Raw genomic sequence first — 27,500 nt, forward strand, 5'->3', positions numbered from 1 at the left:
ATTAGATATTGGGGCATATTAGATGTGGATGTGATGGTGCGTGTGAGGGTGAGGGATCTATTAGATGTGGATCTGATGGTGCGTGTGAGGGTGAGGGATCTATTAGATGTGGATCTGATGGTGCGTGTGAGGGTGAGGGATCTATTAGATGTGGATCTGATGGTGCGTGTGAGGGTGAGGGATCTATTAGATGTGGATCTGATGGTGCGTGTGAGGGTGAGGGATCTATTAGATGTGGATCTGATGGTGCGTGTGAGGGTGAGGGATCTATTAGATGTGGATCTGATGGTGCGTGTGAGGGTGAGGGATCTATTAGATGTGGATCTGATGGTGCGTGTGAGGGTGAGGGATCTATTAGATGTGGATCTGATGGTCTGAACATATACTAAATTCATTGATCTTTTTCAGGTAAGGCGAGCAGTCTTCATTATGAAGCAGAAGAGCTGAGGCAGCAGTGTGTGTGCTTTCTTACGTACATTAAAGTCTTTGTTCACAGGTAATCATGCACACTCACACAGGACAGAACGACAGCTAGCTGTAGATCTAGATAAGCAGAGGAACAGCCATACTGTTAGACTGATAGACCGTGATAAAGCTGTAGCTGGACTGAACAGACTGATCAACAGCCATAATAAATAATCCTTTATCCAGATAGAAAGCTGTACAGACAGACAGGTAGCGAGACAGCTGTGAAGATCAACAGATGGGTGGCTGTAGGAATAGATGGGCAGATAGGCCGACGATTCTAAAAACACACGAGCGTTTGGATAGATGGACAGACACATACAAATTACTATTACAGATAGGTGGATAATGTTCCTCTTTAAATCCCCTGAATCCTCTCAGTGCCTTGTGTTCCTCACCAGGTTCGTGGAGGTTCCTTGTGCCGCAGATGAGGAGGTCAGTCCACCGTTCGCTGAGATGGAGGCTCAGTTCCCCTCTGCTTTAGTGGAGGAGCTGTTCAGCCTCATGTTGCTCGTCGGCAGACTCGGAGATTTACCGGCTAATGTACAGAGTGCCTTTACCATCCATCACCAGGGAAAGGTGAAGACCAGCAGGCTTTCATGTCCTTTTAGAATTGTTGTAACCCCGGCTCTGTCCTAAACACTAATATATACAGCACTGGTTTGTAGGATTGTAAGAGATGAGTGTTTGATGTAATAGGGTGTTAGGTAAACTAACAAACATGGGTTCTATGGTGTAAAATGATGCCTTCCAGTTTTATATGAGTTATTAAAATATTTTTTTCTCTAGCTTTTCCCTCCATCATGGCATTTACTGCACCTCCACCTGGACGTTCACTGGGCCCTCCTAGAGATCCTGCACATATTAGGACAGAAACTGATGGGTAATTCATCTGTAGCTCCTCCACCTCTGCTGCCAGGACTGTGAGGGTCCCGTTGACGTTACGCTGTAGAGTAAAGTCTCACTGCTTTCTGTCTGCAGGTCAGGTCGTATATGGACAACAGTTTGTGGATTTAACAGGAGAAACCCTCACCAACATCAGCCTGTTTGGGGATCATCTCAACAACCTGCTGTGTGACCTCATGACTCTCTCCATGGACACGTACAGCAGGGTAGGTGATGAGTACCGGTGGTGAGCAGGTTCAGCAGGTGCAGTGTGTGTGTGTGTGTGTGTGTGTGTGTGTGTGTGTGTGTGTGTGCTGAGAGAGGGGGCTGTAGAGCTGATGATTGGGTCTGTCTGACTCCTGTAGGTGAGACCCACCGAGGCCTTGATCAGCCATCATTACCAGTGTACGTGTACCAAAGAGCTCTGGATTCTGCTCATCCACTTCCTGGAACACAGGAGCAAAACCTTACACACTCAGGTACACACACACACACACACACACACACACACACACACACAGTAATTTAAGAGGACAATAAATATGTAGACAGTTCTCCATGTGTGGTGTATAAAGTTTTTTCTATTAGCCGTTTCCTCATCTCCCAGTTTTGTTGTTTCCAATTCCCAATTGTGATTCCGCTGCTGCTGGGATGACCCACTGAGAGCCAGATCACCACACGCTCCCTTTGACACGTGTTGGTTGAGGGTGGAAAGGTCTGATGGTGTTTCTCCAATCCTGCTGTGAAATGTCATCTCTGTGACTAGCCGAGCTGCTGAGACCTGAGCGAGGGGACTCACCTGGACATTAGCGTGACCCTCCACGTGGAGAAGCTCTGTGTGTGTCCTGGCCCCACTGACCGTTAAACACAAAGCGTCCGTGTGTGCAAGCGTTAAAGGATTGCGATACTCATTAGGGAACTGAAAACGACGTAACGATGTAAAAGGATGGAGGGTGAGCACACCGCTCATGTTTTAATTGTGATTTTAATAACCGCTCTGTGTTCCACAGTCCTTCTGGGGTTATTTAAATGCTCTGCTGAACTCGGTCCTGAAGGGGGCGCCGTCTGCAGTCACCCCACACTGTAAGGACAAGCTGGGCTTCACCTGGTGGCTCATCACGCACCTCACCCAACTCGGCATGTACAACCGCAACGGAGCGCTCCAAAACGAGGTACCACGTCTACAGGTTCCCCTCACCTGTCCACATCACGATCAATTAATCAGCAGCTCACTGGTGACATCGTTATTTTTAATTGTTTTACAGAAACAGCTGGATGATAACTGGAGTTTTGTGTGTGAGCTGCTGAAGTCCAGCTGTGACGTGAAGGTGTGTGTTAACACTCTTACTGCTGTATGATCATGATGTGCTTTAGTTATGGTTTATTAGAAATGGTGTGTGTGTGTGTGTGTGTGTGTGTGTGTGTGTGTGTGTGTGTAGGTGGCGGTACAGGAGGATCAGATGAGGATGTACCTACACTGCTGTCTCTCTCTCAGTATGATGTGGGAGAGCAACCTCACGTCCATCAACACACTGTGGGACTTCTACAGCAGGAACCTGGTACATCAGTCCACTTCTAAGCTCCAGCTCGATGGATTGATTTATTAATTAATGGATGTGTTGATTGGATTGATTGATTGATTGCATATACCAGCTTGTTGTTTAAAAGTGGGTGTTGGGTCGGTCGTTATTACAGCTCCCCTGAAGCCAGGAGGGTGAAGGGCCTTGCTTAAGGGCCCAACATTGTTTTGCTTCGTGGAGCTGGGATTCGAACCACCCACCTTTTGATCACTTTTGTTCTAATCTGTAAAATCAGGAGGCTCTGCATGAGAAATGAGTCGGCACGTGCCCACTTGATACCCAGCTAATTGTAGCTCTTCACGATTGGTTTAGTTCTTTGTTCTCATATCAGATATTGATTATGTTTGATTACAGAATGGATCGTTCACAGTTCCGTGGTTGGGCGTGTCAGGATTGGCCAGTGTTGGCTCCACCCCCTTGGCTTTGCTAGAACAGGCCAAGAGCTGCTGTAGCCCCGCCCCTTTCAACTCCACGAGCCACGCCCAGCTGTATCGCTCCACCACTTCTTTTCTTATTTTTCTTCGTATGCTAGCGCTGCACCTGAAGCAGCAGAACGGCGCCCCCTGGAGGCAGATTAAGGGCAGGTCAGTGTTTACAGTTTTGATCTATTAACACAGCTTCACTTTTCTGAAACGTCTGAATGGAAACAAACTTTAAAAGTGTGTGTGTGTGTGTGTGTGTGTGTGTGTGTTGTGTGTGTGTGTGTGTGTGTGTGTGTGTGTGTGTGTGTGTGTGTGTTGTGTGTGTGTGTTGTGGGGGTGGAATAATTCTGCATAATGACTTCCTGCTGTTTGAAACGTGAAACAAACACAATGACTAATTAGCTAACGAGCATGGCGGTTAATTTGCCCTAACGAAGACTCTCGCTCGTCCAGCAGCAATGAGCTGGGCTGGTCAGGCTCCAGCGGCCACACAAACACACACACACACACACACACACACACAGAGATAGCCAGCAGGTAAGTGTTGTATCAATAAGAGCAGCAGGGAGTGTGTTCAGCTGTGACTTTGAGAATTTGTAGCATCTGCTACACACACACACACACACACACACACACACACACACACACACACAGAGTAAGAGAATCTAAAGAGAAGATGTTTTTGGAAAGGTCTGACTGTAGGGAGTGTGTTCTGTCGTGTATAAAGAGGAACAATCAGCTTTTTAACACCTAAGTAAACAAAAGAAGCAGCTCTTGGTGATTAAGCAGAAGGTGGATTAGAAACACAAGAACCAACAGTAGCAGACACCTGGCCAGATGTGTTGATGGCATTATTAGTGCTGATCAGTTCTTTTGTAGCTCTCAGGAGGATGATGGAGCTTTTACAGTGAGACGTTTTGAACCGGTCACTCAGTGTAAGATCTGATATGGGTACCGCCCCTTTAAGAGCACACAATGGTTGTGTGTGTGTGTGTGTGTGTGTGTGTGTGTGTGTGTGTGTGTGTGTGTGTGTGTGTGTGTGTGTGTGGGATCAGTGATGGAATAAAACAGTTAGTGTTGGTGCACCCTGTGGTTTTTGTGTGTTTGGGGTCTGTCGGGGGCAATATGGATTTCTACCACTCATGCTTCTCTCTCTCTCACACACACACACACAATCATACACACACACACACACACAATCACACACACACACAATCACACACACACACACAGGCTTTCTGTGTGTGTCTTTTACTCCATCACTAGAATTGAAATGTTCTGTGTGTGTTTGCGTGTTTTTTACTGAGATATTTTGAGGTCCAGCTAAAACCTGGATGTAATAGATGATTAAATACTGTTATTAATAATAATAATAAAAATAAAGAGTTTTTTGCTCTTCGTTGAGATGATGGTGAGACATTGAGCGTGTGATGAAGAGGTTTTTATTAGAATAATGAGAGTAAATGATTATCATGTGTGATGGTGAATAAGCAGTGGTCCTCACTGGGTGACTATAGAGGGGCGGCTGTACCTGAGAGATGATGAAGTGTAACTGTAATGTTGTGTTTGTTTCTCTCTGTAGGATCTACTCTAAATTCCACGAGCGGCGTATGGCTGAGCTTTCTGAGAGCGGATTACATCATTTCCTGCTCCTCTTCCTGGTCCTGTCGCTCTGCGCTGACCTAGAGGACACCGCCGGCCGCGCCCTGGACCTGTTAGCGTATCGGTTGCCTGCGGCGGTGACGGTGATGTCGTGGCGAGGACGATTAGCTCTGCTGCTGGCGTATGTGGAGCGAGGCGTGGACGTAGCTGGGGCCGCCGGCCGGATCTCTGGCTCCTTCAGCAACGCCGCGAGAGAGTTCTACCTCAAGACCACACCCCTGCCGAGGAGGGCGGAGCTGTGGCGCTTAATCTCTGCCTACTTGGAAGGTGTGGGGCAGGTGTGGCAGAGCAGCGCCACCTTGTGTCTTTCAGAGGAAAGGCTTATCAACGAGGGCTTCGGCCTGCTGCTGCCTGCGTGTGGCGCTAAAGAGCTCGACACGGCGCTCGATTTCCTGCAGATGGTGCTGATGCAGCTACGGTAAGAACACACACACACACACACACACACACACACACACACTCACACACACACACTCACACTCCTCATTTCATTAAATATATGGTATTTAAAGTTCGGACACTCCCCAAATATAGTCATTCATGTCAGTGTAGACGCTCAGCTCAAAAACAGCACCAGTGCGACTGCAGGGCGCCTTAAAGTCCGACTGATCTGTGGTGAGTTATAAAAGCTTTCAGGATTGTCACTGCATCTTTTAAGGATGGACGCTAGTTACCACAGCTGTGTGTGTGTGTGTGTGTGTGTGTGTGTGTGTGTGTGTGTGTGTGTGTGTGTGTGTGTCTCTCCAGGGTCTGATATTCTCACGGTTAGCTTTGCAGTATAACAGATCTGAGGTGTGTGTGTGTGTGTGTGTGTGTGTGTGTGTGTGTGTGTGTGTGTGTGTGTGTGTGTGTGAGAGAGGAGACAGCGTGGATTGTTTCAGGAGGTCACTGCAGGGACGATGGTGTTGTTTACAGGAGGCACTCGGGGGTCACACAGGTGACGTCAGTGTCAGAACTTCGGTTTGGTTTCACTCTCTGGGACTTGTGGGCTGTGAACATCAGGCTCTGTGATGATGATGTGTGTTTGTGATGCTGCAGGAGGTGGATTTGTTTGCCATTTGGTCAGGTCATGCACAAAGTTGTAGATTTATTATGGAGGCTCAGGTTCATGTCTGGAAGGTTCTACGGGTTAAGTGGGATGCTCTACAGACACGACTGATGGTGCCTGAGGGAGGGAAGACCGGGTGGTGAATCTCTTTGCTGCTGCTGTAACAGCGCCTCCTGCTGGCTGGTTGAGTTAACAGTAGGAGTGGTGGAGGAGAAAAGAGAGTGTAGTGTGTTTTATCAGCTATCTTATTACTGAAGTTCATACAGTCGGATTGCTGATGGTGGTGAACTGAAAAGGTGCGTTTATGGCCCCTGTGACTTTCACCAGTCCCTGTGTGTTGCAGCAGTTAATCTCTCTCTCTCTCTCTCTCTCTCTCTCTGTCTCTCTCTCTCTCTCTCTCTCTGTAGGAGGGTACAGCAGTCTTCTCTCTCTGGTTCTCTGGAGTCTGCTGGTGCTGCTCCTCCTCTCAGTGTGGTGAAAGAGCACCATCTAGCAGTAGCAGTCACCCTGTGGACTCACTTCCTGCCGTTCCTGCGCTCACACAGACTCTCTCAGACCCCCCCGGGCGAGCTCGCTCACGCCGCTGCAGGTCAGAAACACCAGCTCAGTAACCTGTGATTTACTGTGGTGTTTTACTCTCCTGATACTAACCCTCTCTCTCTCTCTCTCTTATTCAGGTTTTACTCGGTTAGCTTTGGATCTGCCTAACTCCGCCCCTCAGAACCTCCAGCCCCGCCCACTCCAGTATATGCTTCAGTGCTTTGGCTGGGATGAGATGCTCCGGCCACTACTTGTGACCCGCTACCTGAACCAGCTACTGAATAACGAGTACACGACCCCCCCCCCCCCTTAATTACTGTTTCAAGCACCAATCTTTGGCTTAATTCACCCTCATTGGCTGTTTAGACTGTTTAGCTCCTCCCACTTATATTTGAAGCACATTGTGATAAATGTATTCAGTAAGGTGAGTGTGTGTGTGTGTGTGTGTGTGTGTGTGTGTGTGTGTAGGCATTTGGTGTGTAAGATGTGCAGTGGGTGTGATTCAGCTCAAGCGTTGTGTGTGAAAGCGTGGATTCGCTGTATTCTACAGCAGCATCAGCACATCAGCAGCCCCGACACCCCCCACCCCAGCAGAGCAGGTACCTGTGCCCCCCCCCCCCACTAAAGATTTACTGAGTGAGGTTTAATGTTGATGTTTCTCACTGTAACTAGTAAAGGAGTGCAATGCTCTCTACATTTAATTTACATTTTCTGTGTGCTTGTGTGTGTGTGTGGTGTGTGTGTGATGTGTGTGATGTGTGTGATGTGTGTATGTGTGTGTGTGTGTGTATGTGTGTGTGTGTGTGTGTGTGTACAGACAGGGATCTAAAGGAACAGTTGTGTGAGTTGACCGGATTGATCCTCAGGTTACCGGAGGTTCAGTCTCTGTTTCAGCGAGCCGGACTGAACACCGACACGGCGGCACTAGAACCCAAACCTGCACTCAGCCTCTTCATAAAGGTACCACACACACACACACACACACACACATCACATAACTCACACACACACACACACATCACATAACACACACACACACACACATCACATAACACACACACACACACACACATCACATAACTCACACACACACACACACACAGGTCCACGTCATTACTGAAATATTGTGCAACTATTAATTTTCTGTGTGTAACTTTTGTGTCTGTATGTGTGTGTGTGTGTGTGTGTGTGTGTGTACAGTCTGTAGGTCGTGTGTATCACTCTCTGCAGGTACAGACTGAGCGTATATCTCTGGTGTGTAAAGCTCTGGAGTATGTAGGAGACCTCATGAAGTTCATCAAACCAAACCTACTGAACAGGAGTCCAGAGGGTCTGCACACCACCTACTGGGTCCTCGGTGAGTCTGTCTGCTTGTTCTGTACCAGCTAGCCTTTAGCATTGCTCTGTTGGGCTCTAACTGAATAAAAGGTGGCCATTAATATTTTTAAACTCGGCCCATTATTGGCCCAATTCAACCACTGTAACGCTGCCGTGGAATAACGGACCTGAATCCCAGCAGCTGTGTTCCAAAGTGTGCTGGAAAACCTTTCAGAATGGGGTGTAAAAACCTGTGGCTGTGTAATGTAGTTTAAGTTCTCGAGTGTGTGTGTGTGTGTGTGTGTGTGTGTGTGTGTGTGTGTGTGTGTGTGTGTGTGTGTGTGTTTCAGGCTGTGTGGTTAAGCAGTGGAGCCCCCTGCTGGCCACAGCTAAAGCTCAGCCCCTCCTCCTGCGCATCATCGACGTCCTCTTGCTACCTCATTCGCTGCTGCAGGATAAAGCCCCGCCCACACAACTCATCTCCGCCCTCCGGGACACGCTCCCTCTCTACCTGCAGGTGTGTGTGTGTGTGTGTGTGTGTGTGAGAGATTTACGCTGGTAATAACTTGTGTGTGTTGTGTGTTCAGGGTTTGTCTGTAGCAGTGGGCGTGGCCCAGACTCAGGTTTCATACCTGAAGCAGCAGCTGCGTAACGTCGTCAGTCAGTACCTGAGCCGATTCCTCCAGGCCACACCCACTATCGGAGCAGTAGCCAATCACCCGGTGCTGCTGGCTGGCTGTGAGGCCACGCCCACCCCACACGGGGCGGCACTGAGGCGGAGCATCCTGCAGGTGATCAGGTAAACCAGAGCATGTGATGTAATGATCTCAGCTGGTGTTTTGGATCTGACTGTAGGGATTCTCAGCGTGCGACTCTCAACTCTCTGTGTAGAGAGAACTTCCTGCAGTTTAGAGGCCACGCCCCTCCTCCTCGACTGACAGCCGTGCTCATGTTTCTATTGGAGCTCCTGAGACGCAGTAATGACACTGACCCCGCCCTCCTCACGCTGCCCCTCCCACCTGTACTGCGCTGTCTGATGCTGGTTAATGAACCTCAAGGTGAGAACTGATGATGAAGCTGCTGATGATGTTCTTCAGCCTGTTGATTATCAGTGAGCTGTTAGTTTGCTTGTGTCCTAATACTTCTGGAACATTCTGTGTGTGTGTGTGTGTGTGTGTGTTAGTGAGGAAGTTGAGTACGGAGTGTGTGCAGCTGATGGTGGAAAGAAGTTCCTCTGCAGCCGGAGGAGAACCGTGTGAGGAGCTCATCATCTCACTACGGTGTGTAGGGCTAGTACACTTCACTCTACATCCTCGAGAAGCTTGTGGCCCCGTCCCAAACCACACACTATCGTACTCACCATTATACCAAAATAGTACGCCACCTATGGTATTTAGTGCAGTACTGGACATGGGGCGAGGCACTTCATGATCGTGTGTGTGTGTGTGTGTGTGTGTGTGTGTGTGTGTGTGTGTGTGTGTGTGCAGTACGTTTGTAGAGGAGAACGAGGGTGTGTATGAGGTTCAGATGTACAGCGTTTTGGAGACGGTAGCGGTTCTCAGCCCCCCGGCGGTGGCGGCTCTGGTTCCGGTTCTGTCTCTGAGTTTACGGAACACGGAGCAGAAGAGAGGACTCGGGAGGAACAGCGCCCTCAGGTACCATCATCAGATCTGCACCCGGCCTGAGGGTCACATCCTCCTCCATAAGCTCCTGACCTTCATTATCAGGAGGGTGTCCACATCATTCAGGCCACAGAGTGTATTATAGAATTAATCATATATACACGTACACACAGATGATAAAATCATGTTATATACAATTAAGCACATGATGTTTCTGCACATTAATAAATACATAAATATTATTATTGATCATTGCTCTGTGTGTGTGTGTGTGTGTGTGTGTGTGTGTGTGTAGGAACGGGTACAGGACTCTGTTGGCACTGTTAGGAGACGCCGGTCAGGCTGAGATGGTTCATCTGGAACAGGACTGACCTTTGACCTCTGTGATAATACTGTAAATATTGTGTTCGTGCAGGATTCATGTGTTATTATAAACATTTTCAATAAATCTAAAATCTGATTGTTAATAGTTATTTATTGAGCTCTGGAGAGGAATGTGAACGTTTGGATTTAATTTGTTTGGGTTGGGGAGACGGTCTGAGCGTGTGCAGAGGAGGAATGAGAGTTATCAGGTGAAGGGTGCTGAGGATGGAGCCGCCCTGCAGGAGGAGGGGGAGGGGGAGGGATGATGATGAGGAGGTTGATGGGTGTGGTGAGGGAGAACATGCTGGTGGTTTGGGGTGACCGAGGAGGATGTTGATGAATGATCCGCTGTTGTGACCAATAACAGGAACAGAAGATTCACTGCTGTGTGTAGGATTGTAACACCCCCCCCCCCCCCCCCCGAAACACACACACACACACACACACACCCTCCCAACTGACATGCAAATGATCTGCAGTGAGGAGTTAAAAACAATCTGAAAAGTCACCACCACAAACACACACTGATACACAAATGAGTCATACACAAGTGTGTGTGTGTGTGTGTGTGTGTGTGTGTGTGTGTGTGTGTGTGTGTGTGTGTGTGTGTGTGTGTGTGTGTGTGTGTGTGTGAGAGAGAGAGAGACAGAGAGAGTCTTTGAACTTGTGTGTGTGTGTGTGTGTGTGTGTGTGTGTGTGTGTGAGAGAGAGAGAGAGAGGAAGTCAGAAACCAGATGAGCTGGTTACAGACTGAATCAGACGGGGTTGCAGGGTGGAGTTAAACTGAGGGATTTACAGGGAGGAGTTTTTGGTATTTTGGGGGGAAAACAGGAAAACAAAAGGAGAAAGAAAGCAGAGCGAGTGTGTGAGCGCACACACGGAGTTACGGTGTAACATTACAGTGTAACTACAGTGTAACCGTATCTGATTGATGTTTGATTTGCTCTGATACTGAATCAGATCTTTGTAGGGTTTTGTTTCTTTGGGTGTTTTTTGTTGTTGTTGATGTTCCCAGCAGCTCTGAAACCCACCATGGACTCTCTGAGTGGGGTCCTGCGCTTCTTCACCAACCAGAAGAGCACCATCGGCTATGGGATGATGGCCATAGTCACCATTGGGAGTGAGAGACTCTTCTCCCTCTTCTCCTTCCAGTGTCCCTGTAACTCCCAGCAGAACGTCATGTATGGACTCGTCTACCTGCTGGCACCGGCGCTCGTGCTCTTCAGCGTGGGACTGTTCCTCAGCACGCGCCTCTGGAAGCTCTACACGGGCTGCTGCATCAACCCCCGAAAACTCTGTCCTCACAGGTAACAACATACTGATCATTATTAATATTATTATTATTAATATTAACACCCCCCACCCCCATGGAATCATGAGTAGATTGTAATTATGCAGTTAACAGGTGATGGTGTTTTGGGGTGTTTGCAGGAGGAACTGTCTGGGCTGTCTCTCAGTGTTGGGGAGTGTGGTTTTGGGGGCTCTGGTGGCCCCCATCATGTGGCTCAGTGTAGCTTTGCTGAACGGAACGTTCTATGAGTGTGCACTGAGTGGAATGGACCAACAGTCGGTGGTGAGCTGGTTCTGTAAGAACCACACCAGGACCTGTAAAGAGGAACTGCCTAAAGTTCCCTGCAAAACCGCCAATCTACCCCCAGCAGAATCTAACGAGCTTCTCCTCATGCTCAGAGCTCAGTCTCAGGTAAGGAATAATAATAATAATAATAATGAGTCGTAGTAGAAGAAAATCTCACTTGTTTACTTTCTGATTTTATTCACGTCATTCACTGACGGACTGAATGTGGTTCCACTGGTTATGTACAGGTACACTCACCACAAGCAACTGGTTTAACTGGGGGATTCTCTATAATCATCTAGTTCCACTTTCTGTTTCTCTCTGATGAGAAACTGTTTGCTGTAACTCACTCACATACACAGCGGGCTGAAGTTTCTCCACAAGGGGGAGCTATTGGCACTGTAGTAGATTTTTGCCGAGACCAGTCACAATGAGAGTGCGTGTGCTTGTTGTCTGCAGATCCTGGGCTGGGTTCTGATCATCAGCGCGGCCATGGTGGCTCTGATCGGTACGTGTTATAAAAACTGCCGCTCTAAGGTCAGTTACCTGCAGCTCACCTTCTGGAAGATCTACATGGAGAAGGAAAAGGAGAAGTTCGAGTCCTTCGCGGACGCTTACGCCACCCGGCTGGCCGAGAGGAACATGAACAGCTTCTTTGAGAACAAGGAACCCGAGGCGTTCCCCTTTCCTAACCATAAAGCCTGGGAGCACATCTCAGCTTTAAACACGTTCACTCACAGTGAGCAGTACTACAGCACCCTGCAGAGGTACGTGGAGCGCTCCGACCGGGACTACAGCCCCGAAAAAGTTCCACTGGAAATGGAACACAGCATCGAGTAGAGAACCCAAAATAATCTGATCTGATCCCGTCTAATTCTAAACTACAATAGATTTAAACTGAACTAACCAACTACATGATATTTTTATTTATTTATCTTCATCTACTGTTGGTTCTGGTTAGGGTTGTGGTGGGTCCTGAGCCTATCCCAGAAACACTGGGGATAATGCTGGAATTCACCTGGTACAGTCCAGTCCATCACAAAAACTCACACTTACTTTCTGTAGGTACCTGAGATCCCAGCAACCCTCTGTACCATCTTCAACATGAGATGAATTAAGTGATCATATTTAACAGAGACGCCAGCAGTGATGTTTCAGTTTATCAGAAGTTCTCAGTCCTCCTGGTCCACCATCTTTACTCCTGTAATCACAGAACAGTCGCGGTTTGCTTGTCCGAACAGGTCGCGCTTCAGTCTGATCCAAAATAATTAAAATAAACTCACTGCTTGTTTTTACAGGTTTCCTTCATGACTGTTACAGCTCAGAATTATGTAGACACTAGCGGACTGGACCGGTGTTTACGTATTTGTCTAAATCATTTAAATGTCTGAAGCTTCATGATTAATAACTTACAGCAGTAATTGTTCTGGCCTACTTACATCACCATGCTGTGGTTAAATAAACCTGGATTATCCAGTCTAATCCGATCTGATCTGATCTGATCTAACACCACTATTGTTAAATAAACCACTTTCAGTCCAGATCAGATTTATACTGGAGTGATTTATACTCGGGTGTTATTACCTGTCTCAGAGGTGCAGACAATGATTAAGCCATTAATAAATATATCAGGGATCACAACGTACTGGTCACAAATAAATCTGAACTCACTTTTTACTTTTGTTATTAATACTAATTTTTGATCAGTTATAACAAACATTTTTATTTGCATGTGAATGTTTTTAATGTGTTAACTTGAATGTCGGCTTTGTTACAGTGCAGCGTGTGTATATAAATATAAATTATGAATAAACTTTTAATATAATCTGCTTAGAGTCTCAAATAATTTTGTTTGTTTTTGATGCTCAATATGCTGGTAAAATGTTGTAGGAATGTCTTGACTTCTTCACCCCTCAGTAAAAATAAATCCATTAATGTGTAATCAGGAATCACTCATGTCCTCCTGCCATCCCATAATACAGGAGTTCCATGGATCATTTAGAGTTTCTCTGTATTTCTGCATGTAGGAACCTTGTGATAGTCGTGACCACCCTAAATACATTTAGCACATGTAGATGTGAGTAAAAATTCAGAATACATTTTTGCTTACATTAAAACATTCTCACTTATTTTTTCAATAAAAGTGCAAAAATATTCTGTAAAACCAGCATTTTTCTGTGCAGGTTTCAATAATTGTGTTGTTTCTGAAACCCTGTGATCAGAAACAGGAAACTTGAGACTTGCTTGAGGTTTAATACCCACATAAATACAGGAAACATCAAGACTGATGCACCCAAACACACTGGTTTCAATCATCTGACGGGCATCAAACACATTCTGCTGATTATTACAAACTAAACCTTCTATAAAAGTTGCACATTTTTTGTTTTTTTTATTGTCAGTTTTAATTAATACAAAAAGAATCTAATGTACAGATTTCAGTTTTTATTTTGCCTCATCTGCTCAGGCTGGTTTAGATGGTTGTAACTTATTTTTGTCTCGGTGATAAAGATGAAATCTTCATTATTTTGCATTTTTAAAGCTTTTATATTCTAAACACAAACTAGCTCACCATTATTCAGATCTATTACACTTAATATCAGAAACCAGCGTTCATCATTTCTCTATATTTACACAAAAACGAAGCTGCAGAAAGTTACATTTAAACTTATTTGCTGACACAATGTGATGAAATGTAACTTCAGTAAAGCAGCACAAGAGAAAACGGGTGGGAGGGAAAAAATGTGTGAAAACGGGCGTGTAAAGTCAATCTGAGGCACTTTATTAATACGTCCTCACTAATGTCTTCATGTGAAGAATTAACATTAAACAAATCAATTTCATTAATATTTTTGCACTGATTGAATTCCAAACGATTTTAACATAAACCAAAAAGCTGCTCCCTATCCAAATGAAATAAACTCGATCCAGGCATTACAAGCAGATCATGTTAACATCGACAGTACGTCAAGTGTTGCCACGATGGACTTAAACCCTCACCAATGTGCTATATGTAACCCTGGTGATATTAACAGCAATCCGCACAGAACCGGTGAAATATTTTCTCTTTCTCTCACCTGAAGTTTCTCCACTGAAGCTTATTTTACTGCTTATAGAAATATAGAAGCTCCATCATCATTTACTCACACCAGCAAAATAACACACATTCTTATTCATATATCAAAATTAATATAAGATTTATTAACGAAGTTCAGTTGTACGGAACACTTTTAGCCGCGTATCGAAACAAACATACATTTATTTTTTTTACTCTTTATGTGCTTATGTACATAACTGAACATTTATATACATTTGTTTTGATTTCATTTAGTTATAATAGGGATTAAACATATCAATCTGGCAACCCGTGAGTCCAGTCAGTCCATTAGCACACGCTGTTAGCTTCTGTTCTAAACAGAGTTAAATCATCACTACATTCAATGTCACATTAAATATTAATTTATTAAAAATGACGGATTATGGAGAGGAGCAGAGAAACGAACTGGAGGCGATAGAGTCTATTTATCCAGATTCATTCACAGGTAAGAACTGTTAGCTTTGTACTTAGCATGCTAAGCTAAGACTAACCAGCCTGTGTGGCGTGGATCAGCGCTACTAATGCTAACTAGCTTTAGCTTAGCTCAATTTAACACTACTAGAAGAAACTAAATACAAATATAATTTAAACTAAAATATACGTTCAAATCCTAAAAATAAACAGTTTGTAGGAAAAATCCTACATAAACTTCACAGTCACCAAACCCACATTTATTTACATTATTTAATATATATATATTTTACAGCTCTGGTTTGAATTAATTTTAAGGTTCGTGTGTTTAGGAATTCAGTTTAGTTATTTTAAACTTTAGTAAAAAAACAGCACCACACTTACTAATATCTAATTATATAACAAAAACGGTTAAATGAAGTTTTATTATTTATTGTGGAGAGTGTAGTTACACCACATGGATGAAAAGTGTTTGTGATAATAATCTCACCCCTCACAGGAGCTCAGAGATCTGCAGAACAGTCAGTTACTTACCAAACCCAGATTCAGCTAGAACAGCTTACAGGTGAAACAGGGCAGAGATGAGATGAACTGACTGATGCCATTCTGCCATGCCAACCATCCTACTGCCCGTCTTCATCTGTAGAGATGTGATGGCTGTATGGTTTGGTCTTCCTGTTTTAGTGGCTAAAAACAGCTGAAGCCAGTAGTTAAGGGGCTCATGTTTTAATAAAGATGAATTGAATCAAATATTTCTTTTGTTTCTAACTAATATCTATAATAAACGTTTGTCATCATTAAATCATTATAAAAGAGCTGATGTTTTTTAATTGAGATCTAGAATCAGAGTCAAAATAAATTGTTTCATTATTTATGAAGCGTTTATTAGTTTAAAGCTTCTGATAAACTTAATATTTTTGTTTTTTTTTCTTCAGTTTTATCAGAAGATCCGACCAGTTTCACCATCACAGTTACATCAGACCCAGGAGAGGAGAGTAAGTACCAGCTCATACCACATCATCAACTGTCTAAGTGCACGAGGGGCTTTGCACTAACAATCAAAAGGTTATAGGTTTGATTCCCAGATCTACCAGTCAGTTACTGTTGGGTGTATAAACACAGGGCCCACACATACTGTGTCTCTCTCTCACTGTGTCTCTCTCTCACTGTGTCTCTCTCTCACTGTCCTTCTCTCACTGTGTCTCTCTCACTGTCTTTCTCTCACTGTCTCTCTCACTGTGTCTCTCTCACTGTGTCTCTCTCACTGTGTCTCTCTCTCACTGTGTCTCTCTCTCACTGTGTCTCTCTCTCACTGTCTCTCTCTCACTGTGTCTCTCTCACTGTGTCTCTCTCTCACTGTGTCTCTCTCTCACTGTGTCTCTCTCTCACTGTCTCTCTCTCACTGTGTCTCTCTCACTGTCTTTCTCTCACTGTCTCTCTCACTGTGTCTCTCTCACTGTGTCTCTCTCACTGTGTCTCTCTCTCACTGTCTTTCTCTCACTGTCTCTCTCACTGTGTCTCTCTCAGCGGTGCAGGTAACGTTAAAGTTCACGTATGTAGAGAAATACCCAGATGAGCCCCCACTGTGGGAGATCCACACACAGGAGAACCTGGAGGATTCAGATACAGAGGAGATCCTGAGCCTGTTACAGCAGCAGGTGGGTACAGTGGGTCTAAACCCTAAATGATAGAAGCTGGTTGTGTCTGATGAAGGGAATGTTGGGTGATAGAGGAATCAGGTCGACGAACAGAACCTGCTAAATCAGTTCAGTATTTTTTATTCTGGTTCGTGTGTGTGTGTGTGTGTGTAGGCGGAGGAGAACCTGGGCATGGTGATGATCTTCACACTGGTTACAGCAGTACAGGAGAAACTAAACGAGATCGTGGATCAGATTAAGATCAGGAGAGAAGAAGAGAACAGGAGGAAGGAACGAGAAGCAGAGGAAGCAGAGAAGGTACGGCAGGATGAACTTTTCTATTACACAGTGTAGGTGGTGCACAGCTCCAGGGTTCAGCCCTACAGTCAGTCTGTGGCTTTTCTTCAGGTACCCTGGCTTCCTTCCATTTCCTAAAGCATTCAGAAGGTGGATTGGCTGTTCTAAATGACTCATTAGTGTTAGTTTGTAAGTGTAACACACTGATGGACTGGCTTTAGCTTTAAGTTTAGTGTTTCTGGGAATGATACATGAGCGCCACCTGTAGGTTGCTTCAGATAAAAGTTTCTTCAGATTCAGGGTTCATTTAAGCACATTCTGTAAAGAACCGATGAAGAGGAAAGATCTCATCATACTCACTTATTCACCCTCAGTTATATGCTTTCTGATTCTCTCTCTCTCTCTCTCTCTCTCTCTCTCTCTCTCTCTCTCTCTGTAGAAAGCGTTTCAGGGGACTGTAGTAACGATCGAGAACTTCTTGGTGTGGAAGGCTCAGTTTGAGAGAGATATGAATGAACTGAAGAGAACAAAACAGAAAGAGGAAGAACAAGCTGGAAAAAATAAACTCACAGGTACGATGATCATCACTTCTATAATAGATGTGATATTTAGTACAGTATTGTTAGTGTTGTAAGCATGATTAGCTAGTGTTTGTGTATCTCTCTCTCTCTCTTGCTCCAGTAAATCTGTTTTTTAATAAGAAGTTTATTTTTCTGTTACAGGGAAGCAGTTGTTTGAAACAGACCAGAACTTGGACACGTCAGATATTCAGTTCCTGGAGGAAGGTGAGGATTTTATTTATAATTACTCTTAGAACAAAATACATTTTACTGATTTATAAATTAACAATCATGAAAAACTACTGGCTAAATGGATGAATAGATGAATAGATGTTACTCATAAATGATAAACATGTAATATATGTCTCTGACCTGACTGTGAAGCATCACAACATTTTTATTCATTTATTTATAATCTGTGTTTAATACTGTAATAAAGATGCTACACTGCTAATGTTAGTGGATCAAAGATGCTCATGAAGAGATAATCCAGTTCTAAATAAAGAAATCTTGTAGAGTTTGTATTTAATATTAAATTCTGTGTTTGATTTCTCTCTGGTAGCTGGAAACAGTGTAGAAGTGGACGAGTCTTTATTCCAGGACATGGACGACCTGGAGCTGGACGAGGATGATCCTGATTTTGACCCGCTGGATTTGGGCAGTGATGATGATTAGTGTTTCATAATAAATAAAAGTAAAAAAAAAACTTATTTGATTTATTCCACTCTGGTCAGAAAGGAACAGGGCTGCGTTTCAAACTACAGCTTATTTATTACCCAGGAGACCTCTGGAGAGAATCCTCCCTACCGTCTTTTAGCAGTCTCACTTGTTCTTCCCATCTCTGTGTGGCTTTCCTCCAGGCTCTTCAGTTTTCTCCTGCCTTCCAATAATGCAGAAGGTGGATTGGCTACTCTAAATGGCCCTAGTTGAGAATGTGTGATTAAAGAACCAAATGCTGCCTTTATATAATAAATACATGAATAAATAAATGCACCACACCATGTCTGAAATAATTACATTTTATTATCATTTCATCTCAGTAAAAACTCACTCACTCACCCACCCACTCACTCACTCACTCATTCACTCACTCACTCACCCACATTTACTCTCAGTGTTCTGAGTATAAAAGCTCAGATCTGCAGTGTGGAAGCACTACGGGATTCTCTCAGCACGAAGAGTCCTGGAATTACACACACGGTCCTGAAACACACACACACAGTAAAACATCTGGAATGAATGAGTGAGTCCCTACATTGCTGTGTCGCACCAGCTGGATGAAAGATTATAGAATGGGCGGGGCATGGCAGGGCGTGGCAGGTATACTTGACACAATGCTGACCATATACATTGTAAGGATGAAAGATACCAGGTGTTCCAGCCACACCCACCTGTAACAGGTGTGTAAAAACAATGATCTAAGATAAATGATGTGCCTCTGATCTTAGTGCAACAGTTTGGGGAAGGGGATTTCCTGTTCCAGCATGACACTGTTTGGTTTGATGGGTTTGGCATGGAGGAACTGGAGTGCAGCCATCAACCCAAACCCATTAAACACCTTCGGGATAAACTGGAATGTCTAAAGTGATGAGTGATAAGGATGTGTGTGTGTGTGTGTGTATGTGTGTGTGTGTGTGTGTGTGTATGTGTGTGTGTGTGGGAGGGGGGGTATGTTCACCTGTTTCTCCTGCTCGGTCAGTACCCCCTCCACCACCACCACCTGGTACTGTCGGTGTTTGAGGTGGGAGGGGAACCGTCGGAGGCGATTAAAGGAAGTGGATTTAGCGCCCGGACTCAAGAGCTTCCTCGTTTCTGCTGAAGAACATCCCGGATCAAACATGAGCGCACACACGCTGCCGTTCTTCTTCTCCTCTACACCTACGATCGTCCGGCTGTGTCCTACACACACACACACACACACACACACTTCCATCAGTTACTGTTCTGAACAATGCCAGGTGGGTTCATGCCATCCAAAATAAATAATCCGTTCTCATGAGGTCGCAGCTCTCACCTTGGTGTTGGAGGTAAATTGGTGGCAGGTTGGTCCTCACCACTCTGGGGGGGGTTCTAGGGCCCCCGCTGTACGGAGCACAGAAGTAATTCTTCACCCACTCAAACAGTCGGGGGTGTGTATCACTGGGACCGGTGGGCTGGTGGAAATCCATGATGCGCCCCCTGAGACAAACCCAAAATCATCACCACGTCTGAGTACTACAGGATACAGCATGTGGCCAAAAGTATGTGGACACACTTCTAATGATAAAATAAACGATATGCTTCTAGCTTTGTGGATTAGATTAGGGAAGGCCCTGTTCTGTTCCAGCATGACTGTGCTCCTGTGCACAAAGCATGAGTGGAGCCCAGATCTCAACCCCACTGAACACCTGGGATACACTGGAACACTGACTGTGAGCCAGGCTTTCTCATCCAATATCAACACCAGATGTGACAAACACTTCTCAGTCTGAATAAGCACAAATTCCCACAGATGCACTCCAGAATATTAATGCTGTTATACATGTACACACCTGAGTCGGAGGGAAGTGAGGACGGCGTAGATCTCAGTGGCTCCGATCCAGGCGCGAGTGCCTTTTAGTCTCCGGTTGAATTGGGACGCACCCTGAGGATCAATACCCTCCGCCCATGCCGCCTCAATCAGAGCCTGGACCTGTGGGATGCTGGGTAACGAGTCTAAAACAGGAGTACAGACACTGCAGTGAAAGATACCGCCACGACCGTCTGATCATGAGCAGATCAGATCAATATAAACATTAAACTCAGTAATCATCGACCTTCCCTCCATCAGACACCGTAAGCTGTTCCGTACATGTAGTGTGTGTGTGTGTGAGTGTGTGTGTGTGTGTGTGTGTGTGTGTGTGTGTGTGTGCGTGTACCAGGCAGTGTTTTGAGGCCGGTGTACAGGTCGAGTCTCAGTAAGGACGACAGCAGCATCTGGAAGTTTCTGTAGCCGCAGCCCCACCCGTGATCTCCTTCTGACGAGGAGAAGTGATCCGCTTCAGAACACAGCCACACCCGGGCCACGTCCCGAATCTCACGCTGGTAATGATCATACAGTGCTGACATCAAACCTGACACACACACACACACAAAGTTTTCATTCTGATAGGCCGGTAATACACACATGATGACCTCATGGTCCAAACTCCACCCTCATTCACCCAGGAACACCCGGCCCTCAGAATCAGGGTGTGGAAAAGGAGTAACTAACCTGAGGTTCTGGTTCGACCGTCATCTACTCCTGACGCCAGAGTCTCCATCATCTCCACTCGCTTCCTGTGGAACTCAGAGGGAGTCATGTGACCTCGAGATACGGCTCGCTCCATGTTCCTCTCCATCTGCTTACGGTAACCTCCACCGTTATCCATCCCAAACTGTTTCTACACACACACAGTCAAAACACACACAAACAGTGGTGCTCCTCTAGGGTGGAGCAGCTGGTAAAGTAGATGCTGCACAGCTCCAGGGTCCTGGGATCTAACACCCACCTGTAAACGTTTAAAATCTTCAGCCTCTCGTTTGGTCTCCTCTTCCTTCCTCCTCCTCTCCTCTCCCTCCTGCAGCCGTGTCGCCAAGCTCAGGTCTGCTGAGAGATCTGCTCAACACACACACACACACACACACACACACACACACACACACACACACACACACACACACACACACACACACACAATCTGATTCAAACAGATCTCATTTTGTTCATTCTGGATTAGTGCATTACCACTGTCGCTCACCTTCAGGAACGGTTTGGTGCTGGAGATGCAGCTCGACGTGTTCCTGAAGAAGGAAACAATCAGTGCAGACCAAACTACACATGGGACACGAGAACTTCTTCTCTGTAGCACACACACACACACACACACACACACACACACACACACACACACACACGAAAATGAAACCCAAACTTTAAAGTGTTTGTGTTTTGCTTATTGATCATGAATCAGAAGATAAGAGCGCCACCTTTTTGGGGTGAAGAGAGGCGTTTCTGTTTGGACTTGTGATGTTCCATCAAACCTTCTCGATTCTTTCTATGGCTGCTTGCTGCCCCTGGAGATCTAAGTGGAGTTCTGACTGGAGATCTGACAGGAGATCTGACTGGCGTCTCTGCTGCACCCAGTAAATCCTGAGATCCTGATGAGGTAGAAACACCAGGTAAATCTGAAGCTCTCTCTGATTGATCTGGTTTTGTATCTGCTAATCCCATCAGTCTGAGATCACCTGTACCAGGTGTGTGTTGGGCGTCCATGTCCACGTGTGCTGTGTTGAAGTGGTAGTTGAGCTCGTCGTAGGAAACACCTGAGAGGAAACAGAGCGGACATGATGCCTCGTTCTCCAGGTGAGTCAGGAGAAGATGAGTCTTCAGCTCAGAGTCACACATGAGCTCCTCACTGCAGATATCACACACCGGCATCACGCAGGGGTTCAGCTGCACCACACAAACAACAAACATGATGTTATGATTAGAATTTTACATTCATACGTACAGTATGTATCAAATATACACTACAGACACACAACACACCATTGCTTTGCTGCTACATCAGCCTTCACTTTCACTCATTTTTAGAGTATGACCTCTGGAGTACATGCATTTATGTTAGATAATGGATTATGTCGGGCAGTGATAGCTCAGTGGTTAAGGTACTGGACTAGTAAACAGAAGGTTGCCGGTTCAAGCCCCGCCACCACCAAGTTGTCACCTGAGCAAGGTCCTTAACCCTCAATTGCTCATCGTGCTCAGCTCATTGTGTGTAAATCGCTTTGGATAAAAGCTAAATGCTGAAAATGTAAAATGTAAATGTAATAATGAGGCTTAGTTCACAGTCAGCGTTCCAGTTCAATCCAAAGGTGTTGTGATGCACTATAGAGTTGATTTAACTAAAACAGTGTCCACATACTTTTGACTACATATCAGACAAAAGCACCAATGCCTCAAGATAAAGGCAATACTCAGAAATGTGTATCTTAATAGTATTACATCACGATATCGATAGAATATCGAACAATCACCTGCTCTGTGTAAATAAATGTATTGTGATAGTCAGTGGATGCTCAGTGCTGATCAGATTCCCCCGATTTTTAATGAAATCATGAATGATCAACCTGTTTTATTTACTACATTTATACTTAAATGAATTGATAAAGCACGATTTTCACACAAAAATATAAACAAAACCTTAATTCTTTAAAACCTTTAGTAAATATTACTTACTCAATTTCGTTAGCACTGAAGCTATCGCTTTCTGTTTGAGGAGCAGGTGGCTGTATTACAATCCAATTACTAGTGCCCTAAATAGTGCACCTATCTTGTGTTTAAAATATTTAGCTTGCACTTTTAAGATAAAACCTCATATGCTTCCTGATCGATCTGCTTTATTTCTCTGTAAGTGCTGGTATTGTGGGGTGGAAACATCTAGGAGCAACAACAACTCAAATAAAGCGAACACTACAAATGTTAAATACTCTACATCAGGCGGATTGTAGTGCGCACTATCGAGCAAGTGTACACCAAGGCAGCTGTGTGATTTGGGACACAGTCAAATTAACGCTGTGAGGGAGTGCTAGTCTCCGCCATATATATGTTGTCAGAGTCAGAGCTTCTGTCAAAAACTTGACCGTAAACTCGCACAAAACTTCACCAGAACCGGTAAGATCGATCAGAGGTTGTCGATTATTGGTTATCGATGACGTGTGAGCTGGCGCAGTCCTGTCATGGATAGTTTAAACGCGATAACATATTGTGGCGTAGCTATGCTAAGCTAACATAACTGTCATTACGTACAGTGCATTTGCGTTAGCATTAGCATTAGCATTAGCATTAGCTCTAAAATGTGTGTGATCTGTTTGTGTGCCAGTGTTACAAACAGATCACACACATTTCAGCCGTAATCATACAAATGAGCACATAATAATATACTGTAACGCACATATTTAGCACGTTAGCCCCATCGTACACTTTCTCAGTGGGGCAGGTTGATGTTTTGACTTTGATACATCGCGATATCGTATCCTTAATTTAACATACCATTAGGTTAGCTTACGTTAATATAACAATACTCATTAGAACAGCACAGTGAACACTATAAATTTGGTTTAATTCATGGAATTATCAGACATCTACCACATGTGTTGGTTTTCTGGAACATATTCGATGTTTTGGGTCCTGTTGGAACACCAAGTTGAGTCCAGTATGGAAAAATATTGAATTTTGAGGGTTCCATCTTCATTACAGCAAAACAGCTCCAATGCATAATGCTGCCACCACCATGCTTTACAGTAGATCCAGTGTTGTTGGGTTTTAAAGCCTAGTTTTTCCTCCTCCAAACTTTCTGACCATGATTGTGGTCCAGAAACTCAATCTGTCCATAAACCTTGTCCAGAACGTTACCTCTTCACTATGTGATCGTCTTCATCAACGTCATTCAGGGAGCAGGGGTGTCAAGCCTGCTTGACTGTGAACGGTGACACCTGTGTTTCAGCAGGTTCTAATTCGTCTTTTTGGTAGTTTTTGGATTATATATGCCCACCTGATCAGAGTTGGCATTGTTTATTTCTGACTCAGGGGATTTTTTGAGAAATCCCACAATAGGCTCAGGAAGGAACCTTCACAGCTTCTGGGTGGATGTGTAAGAACGAAGAATGTAAACATGGTTTTCAGTTTGTCGTCTCTGACAGGGTCTCACAGGAACTGTTCTGATCTGCTCCTGATGTTTAGTGTGTCTCTGTGTTCCACCCACGCTGAGCAGAACACCAGAGGCGTGATCAGATTTGCATAGCTGAAATACAGAACTAGATGACAGTGTTTACTGTAACTGATCATGGTCGTGATCTGATCACAGAATGCACCATGGCGAGTCCAGATAAGGAGAACTTTCGGATGAAGAGCTATAAGAACAAAGCGCTGAACCCACAGGAGCTTCGGCGGCGAAGAGAGGAGGAGGGGATACAGCTCCGAAAACAGAAGAGAGAGGAACAGGTAGATCTCAGCAGCACTGCAGTGGTCATGTTGGACGGCAGGATATCTCAGAACGTTGTTCTGTTGTTACAGCAATGTTATATGCAGCTTTATTACAAATAATTTCATAATTTAATCAAACCACTGTGGGGAATTTACTCAACACATGATGCATATAAAGCCACTGTTGTTTCTTTATTTTCTCATTTCAGCTCTTTAAGAGGAGGAACGTGAACGTACCCTCTTGTGATGAGTCCATGCTGGAGTGTCCCATCCAGGATCCAGACATCAGCTCCACTGTCCCCATGTCCTCGGTGAGATTCTACACCCTCACTGTTCTCTTCACAGTGTAATTATAAAATAGGATGCTGTGGTCAGGAGAGCAGAAACGTCTATCTAAGGAAAGGAGAGCTGGAGAGGGTATCAGCATGCTGCACAACAGCACCTCCTACTGTCTGCTCGATGCTGAGGTCGTTGGTGTTGGTGTGAACAGGAGAACATGCTCATGTGATTACTGTGTGTGTTTCATGTGTTCCAGGATGGAGTGATATCTCCAGACATGGTGCAGATGATCTTCTCGGAGGATCCTGACCACCAGCTCATCGCCACTCAGAAGTTCAGGAAACTTCTCTCTAAAGGTTCACACACTGTTCATCTGATCTTTAATAAACACGCTTAAATAAATGATCTCTGATTAACCCACCCCTCCCCCACGTCCCATAGAGCCCAACCCCCCTATAGACGAGGTGATCGCCACGCCGGGGGTCATCAGCAGGTTCGTAGAGTTTCTGAGGAGGAACGACAACTGCACCTTACAGGTGAGGGACGTCAGAAGGAATTTAATATAGCAGTTAGTGTCTGTGCTCATTCTACTCTCCTGTCTGTCTGTCTGTCTGTCTGTCTGTCTGTCTGTCTGTCTGTCTGTCTGTCTCTCTCTCTCTCTCTCTCTCTCTCTCTCTCTATCTATCTATCTATGATGAGGACACACCTCTGCAACCTGATTATTATTATATGTTAAATATATTTCCAGAATTTCACTTCTGCTTTTCTCACCTTCTTTTAATAAATGTGATTCAAATCCATCTGGTTTCCAAGTAATGAGCTTCATTAATAAAATCATCATGAATATGTTTCTGTCTGTAAAGTTGTTGTAATAATTTTAATGAATAAAGTTGTTTGTTGTTTTTGGGGACAGTTTGAAGCCGCGTGGGCTCTAACCAACATCGCCTCAGGAACGTTCCTGCACACTAAAGTGGTGATCGAGACCGGAGCCGTTCCCATTTTCATCGAGCTGCTCAACTCGGAGTACGAGGACGTGCAGGAGCAGGTGATGCTATATAGCGCTGACTAGTTCACTCAGATCCTGCTCTCCTGGGGGTTTGGTTTAACAGTATAATGATGATAATAACAGTGTAATAATAATAAGATATCATTATGAATATTCTTGTGGTGATGCTGAATAATGTGATGATTAATGATGGAGGTGGTTTGATGGTTGGTGTTTCAGGCGGTGTGGGCGCTGGGTAATATTGCAGGAGATAACGCTGAGTGCAGAGATTTTGTACTGAACTGTGCGATCCTGCCCTCCCTACAACAGTGAGTACAACCACCACATGAGAAAAGCTTCATTACTGACGTGTGCAAAAGTTTACACACCCCTGTTCAGATCCCACACTGTGTTGATTAAAGTGAGCACGTCCATAACAGAGAACACACGTCTGCACAGTTTGTTTTATCCGGGGTGTGTAAACTTTTGCACAAGAGTATGTGTGTGCAGATTTATCAGTAATTCACTATAAACCACCTCAACTTTTATTATCATTTATAATTTTATTATAAACACAAACTAGTTTTAAAATGGAATGAAGAATCTACAGGTGAGTCTCACACAGTCTGGTCATGTTTTTTTTAGGTTACTTGCGAAATCCAACCGTCTGACCACCACCCGGAATGCGGTGTGGGCGCTGTCCAACCTGTGCCGAGGCAAAAACCCTCCACCGGACTTCACCAAGGTAAATAACGATGGAGTGAAACGAATCTGTGCGTCTCATCCATCAGATCCTGATACTCGGATCGTTTTAGCACAATGTACAGTACTATACACTTTATGCTCTAAGGTATGTGAGTACACATTAAGAATTGAGTGTGTACCCACTGTAATCTCTGTGTGTGTGTGTGTGTGTGTGTGTGTGTGTGTGTGTGTGTGTGTGTGTGTGTGTGTGTGTGTATCTCAGGTGGCTCCGTGTCTCAGCATTCTCTCCAGGCTGCTGTTCAGCAGTGATCCAGATGTGTTGGCAGATGCATGCTGGGCGCTTTCCTACCTGTCCGATGGTCCGAACGATAAGATCCAGGCAGTGATTGATTCAGGAGTGTGTCGCAGATTAGTGGAGCTGCTGATGTAAGAGTGTGTTTCAGTGTTTCAGATCTTCTGAAGGTTTAGTGTGGATGATGTGAGAAGGTCCATCAGGATCATCACTCTTGTTTTACAGGCACAGTGATTATAAAGTGGTTTCTCCTGCACTCAGAGCTGTGGGGAACATCGTCACGGGAGACGATATTCAAACCCAGGTACACGAGTCTCATGCTGTCCAAGTGATTTAGCATGCTGGCCTTATTTCTGCATCTAGTCATGTCCAGTTCCCCAGACCCCGATCCTGACCTAACACAAACCCTTCACACACGTGTGCAGTACAGACCGCTTCTTTGTCATGTACCGCTCACAGAGAGTCACACACTGCTCTCCATTATTCACCGTCTTTGTGCAGCACCCCGACTGGCCAGCAGAGGCCACAATTGCATTAGTGCAGTGATGAGGAATCAGGAATCTCTTCAGCATGCCCACCCTCAGTCACAGCCAGTCATGTCTGTATAGCTGCCCAGCCGGACGATAACAGAGCTGAGATTTGACATACTGAGGGTGTGTTTCAAATCAGCACCATTACTCTGTACAGACTGGAGCGTCACTATCAGTCCAGATCAACCTTTAACTGTTAGGCGGGAATCATAATGACACTTTATGTAATAAGTAATGTGACT

General features: G+C 44.9%; 5 protein-coding genes across 11 annotated transcripts in view; 4 read left to right on the plus strand and 1 right to left on the minus strand.

Moving 5' to 3' along the window:
- The first annotated feature begins 426 nt into the window (after positions 1-426).
- Positions 427-10,008, plus strand: mms22l (MMS22-like, DNA repair protein). The gene is made up of 21 exons (XM_062987546.1): positions 427-496; positions 867-1,044; positions 1,255-1,348; positions 1,447-1,577; positions 1,716-1,829; positions 2,361-2,522; positions 2,622-2,678; positions 2,790-2,909; positions 3,285-3,514; positions 4,935-5,432; positions 6,470-6,651; positions 6,740-6,890; positions 7,071-7,201; positions 7,420-7,562; positions 7,803-7,959; positions 8,270-8,436; positions 8,507-8,718; positions 8,811-8,977; positions 9,103-9,199; positions 9,407-9,574; positions 9,837-10,008. Exons 2-21 carry the CDS (start codon positions 922-924, stop codon positions 9,910-9,912), a joined length of 3,180 nt encoding a protein of 1,059 aa, XP_062843616.1. The 5' UTR covers positions 427-496; positions 867-921; the 3' UTR covers positions 9,913-10,008.
- Positions 10,009-10,909: 901 nt separating this feature from the next.
- On the plus strand, positions 10,910-13,261 carry LOC134302663 (calcium homeostasis modulator protein 5-like). 2 transcript variants are annotated; one of them, XM_062987833.1, is made up of 3 exons: positions 10,910-11,211; positions 11,336-11,606; positions 11,940-13,261. In XM_062987833.1, the coding sequence occupies exons 1-3, from the start codon at positions 10,910-10,912 to the stop codon at positions 12,318-12,320; spliced, it is 954 nt and encodes a 317-aa protein (XP_062843903.1). In that variant the 3' UTR covers positions 12,321-13,261. The 2 variants fall into 2 exon arrangements, with proteins under 2 accessions (XP_062843903.1, XP_062843904.1); XM_062987834.1 differs by having other exon boundaries at positions 11,339-11,606.
- Positions 13,262-14,829: 1,568 nt separating this feature from the next.
- rwdd1 (RWD domain containing 1) lies at positions 14,830-18,455 on the plus strand. Its single transcript, XM_062987727.1, has 7 exons — positions 14,830-15,022; positions 15,924-15,983; positions 16,516-16,646; positions 16,800-16,943; positions 17,362-17,494; positions 17,645-17,707; positions 18,045-18,455. Exons 1-7 carry the CDS (start codon positions 14,950-14,952, stop codon positions 18,155-18,157), a joined length of 717 nt encoding a protein of 238 aa, XP_062843797.1. The 5' UTR covers positions 14,830-14,949; the 3' UTR covers positions 18,158-18,455.
- Positions 18,456-18,485: 30 nt separating this feature from the next.
- Positions 18,486-22,771, minus strand: zufsp (zinc finger containing ubiquitin peptidase 1). Of its 4 annotated transcripts, none has more exons than XM_062987731.1 (11): positions 22,722-22,771; positions 21,734-21,935; positions 21,470-21,640; positions 21,241-21,342; positions 20,992-21,098; positions 20,715-20,883; positions 20,380-20,574; positions 20,014-20,176; positions 19,497-19,660; positions 19,161-19,381; positions 18,486-18,685 (listed from the first exon to the last, which is right to left on the minus strand). In XM_062987731.1, the coding sequence occupies exons 2-11, from the start codon at positions 21,918-21,920 to the stop codon at positions 18,638-18,640; spliced, it is 1,527 nt and encodes a 508-aa protein (XP_062843801.1). In that variant the 5' UTR covers positions 21,921-21,935; positions 22,722-22,771; the 3' UTR covers positions 18,486-18,637. The 4 variants fall into 4 exon arrangements, with proteins under 4 accessions (XP_062843801.1, XP_062843800.1, XP_062843799.1 ...); XM_062987730.1 differs by having other exon boundaries at positions 21,728-21,935; XM_062987729.1 differs by having other exon boundaries at positions 20,715-20,877; positions 21,470-21,935.
- Positions 22,772-23,041: 270 nt separating this feature from the next.
- kpna5 (karyopherin alpha 5 (importin alpha 6)) overlaps positions 23,042-27,500 on the plus strand; it is a 9,937-nt gene continuing 5,478 nt past the window's right edge. For all 3 annotated transcript variants that reach the window (XM_062987348.1, XM_062987349.1, XM_062987350.1), the window contains exons 1-10: positions 23,042-23,156; positions 24,349-24,485; positions 24,677-24,778; positions 25,003-25,102; positions 25,188-25,282; positions 25,660-25,791; positions 25,972-26,060; positions 26,377-26,476; positions 26,699-26,862; positions 26,954-27,032. In XM_062987348.1, coding sequence (XP_062843418.1) covers positions 24,357-24,485; positions 24,677-24,778; positions 25,003-25,102; positions 25,188-25,282; positions 25,660-25,791; positions 25,972-26,060; positions 26,377-26,476; positions 26,699-26,862; positions 26,954-27,032 — 990 coding nt within the window. In that variant the 5' untranslated portion in view covers positions 23,042-23,156; positions 24,349-24,356. The remainder of the gene's footprint in view (positions 23,157-24,348; positions 24,486-24,676; positions 24,779-25,002; positions 25,103-25,187; positions 25,283-25,659; positions 25,792-25,971; positions 26,061-26,376; positions 26,477-26,698; positions 26,863-26,953; positions 27,033-27,500) is intronic.

Source organism: Trichomycterus rosablanca, chromosome 25 (genome assembly GCF_030014385.1).
Source record: "Trichomycterus rosablanca isolate fTriRos1 chromosome 25, fTriRos1.hap1, whole genome shotgun sequence".
NCBI classification, from domain to species: Eukaryota; Metazoa; Chordata; class Actinopteri; order Siluriformes; family Trichomycteridae; genus Trichomycterus; species Trichomycterus rosablanca.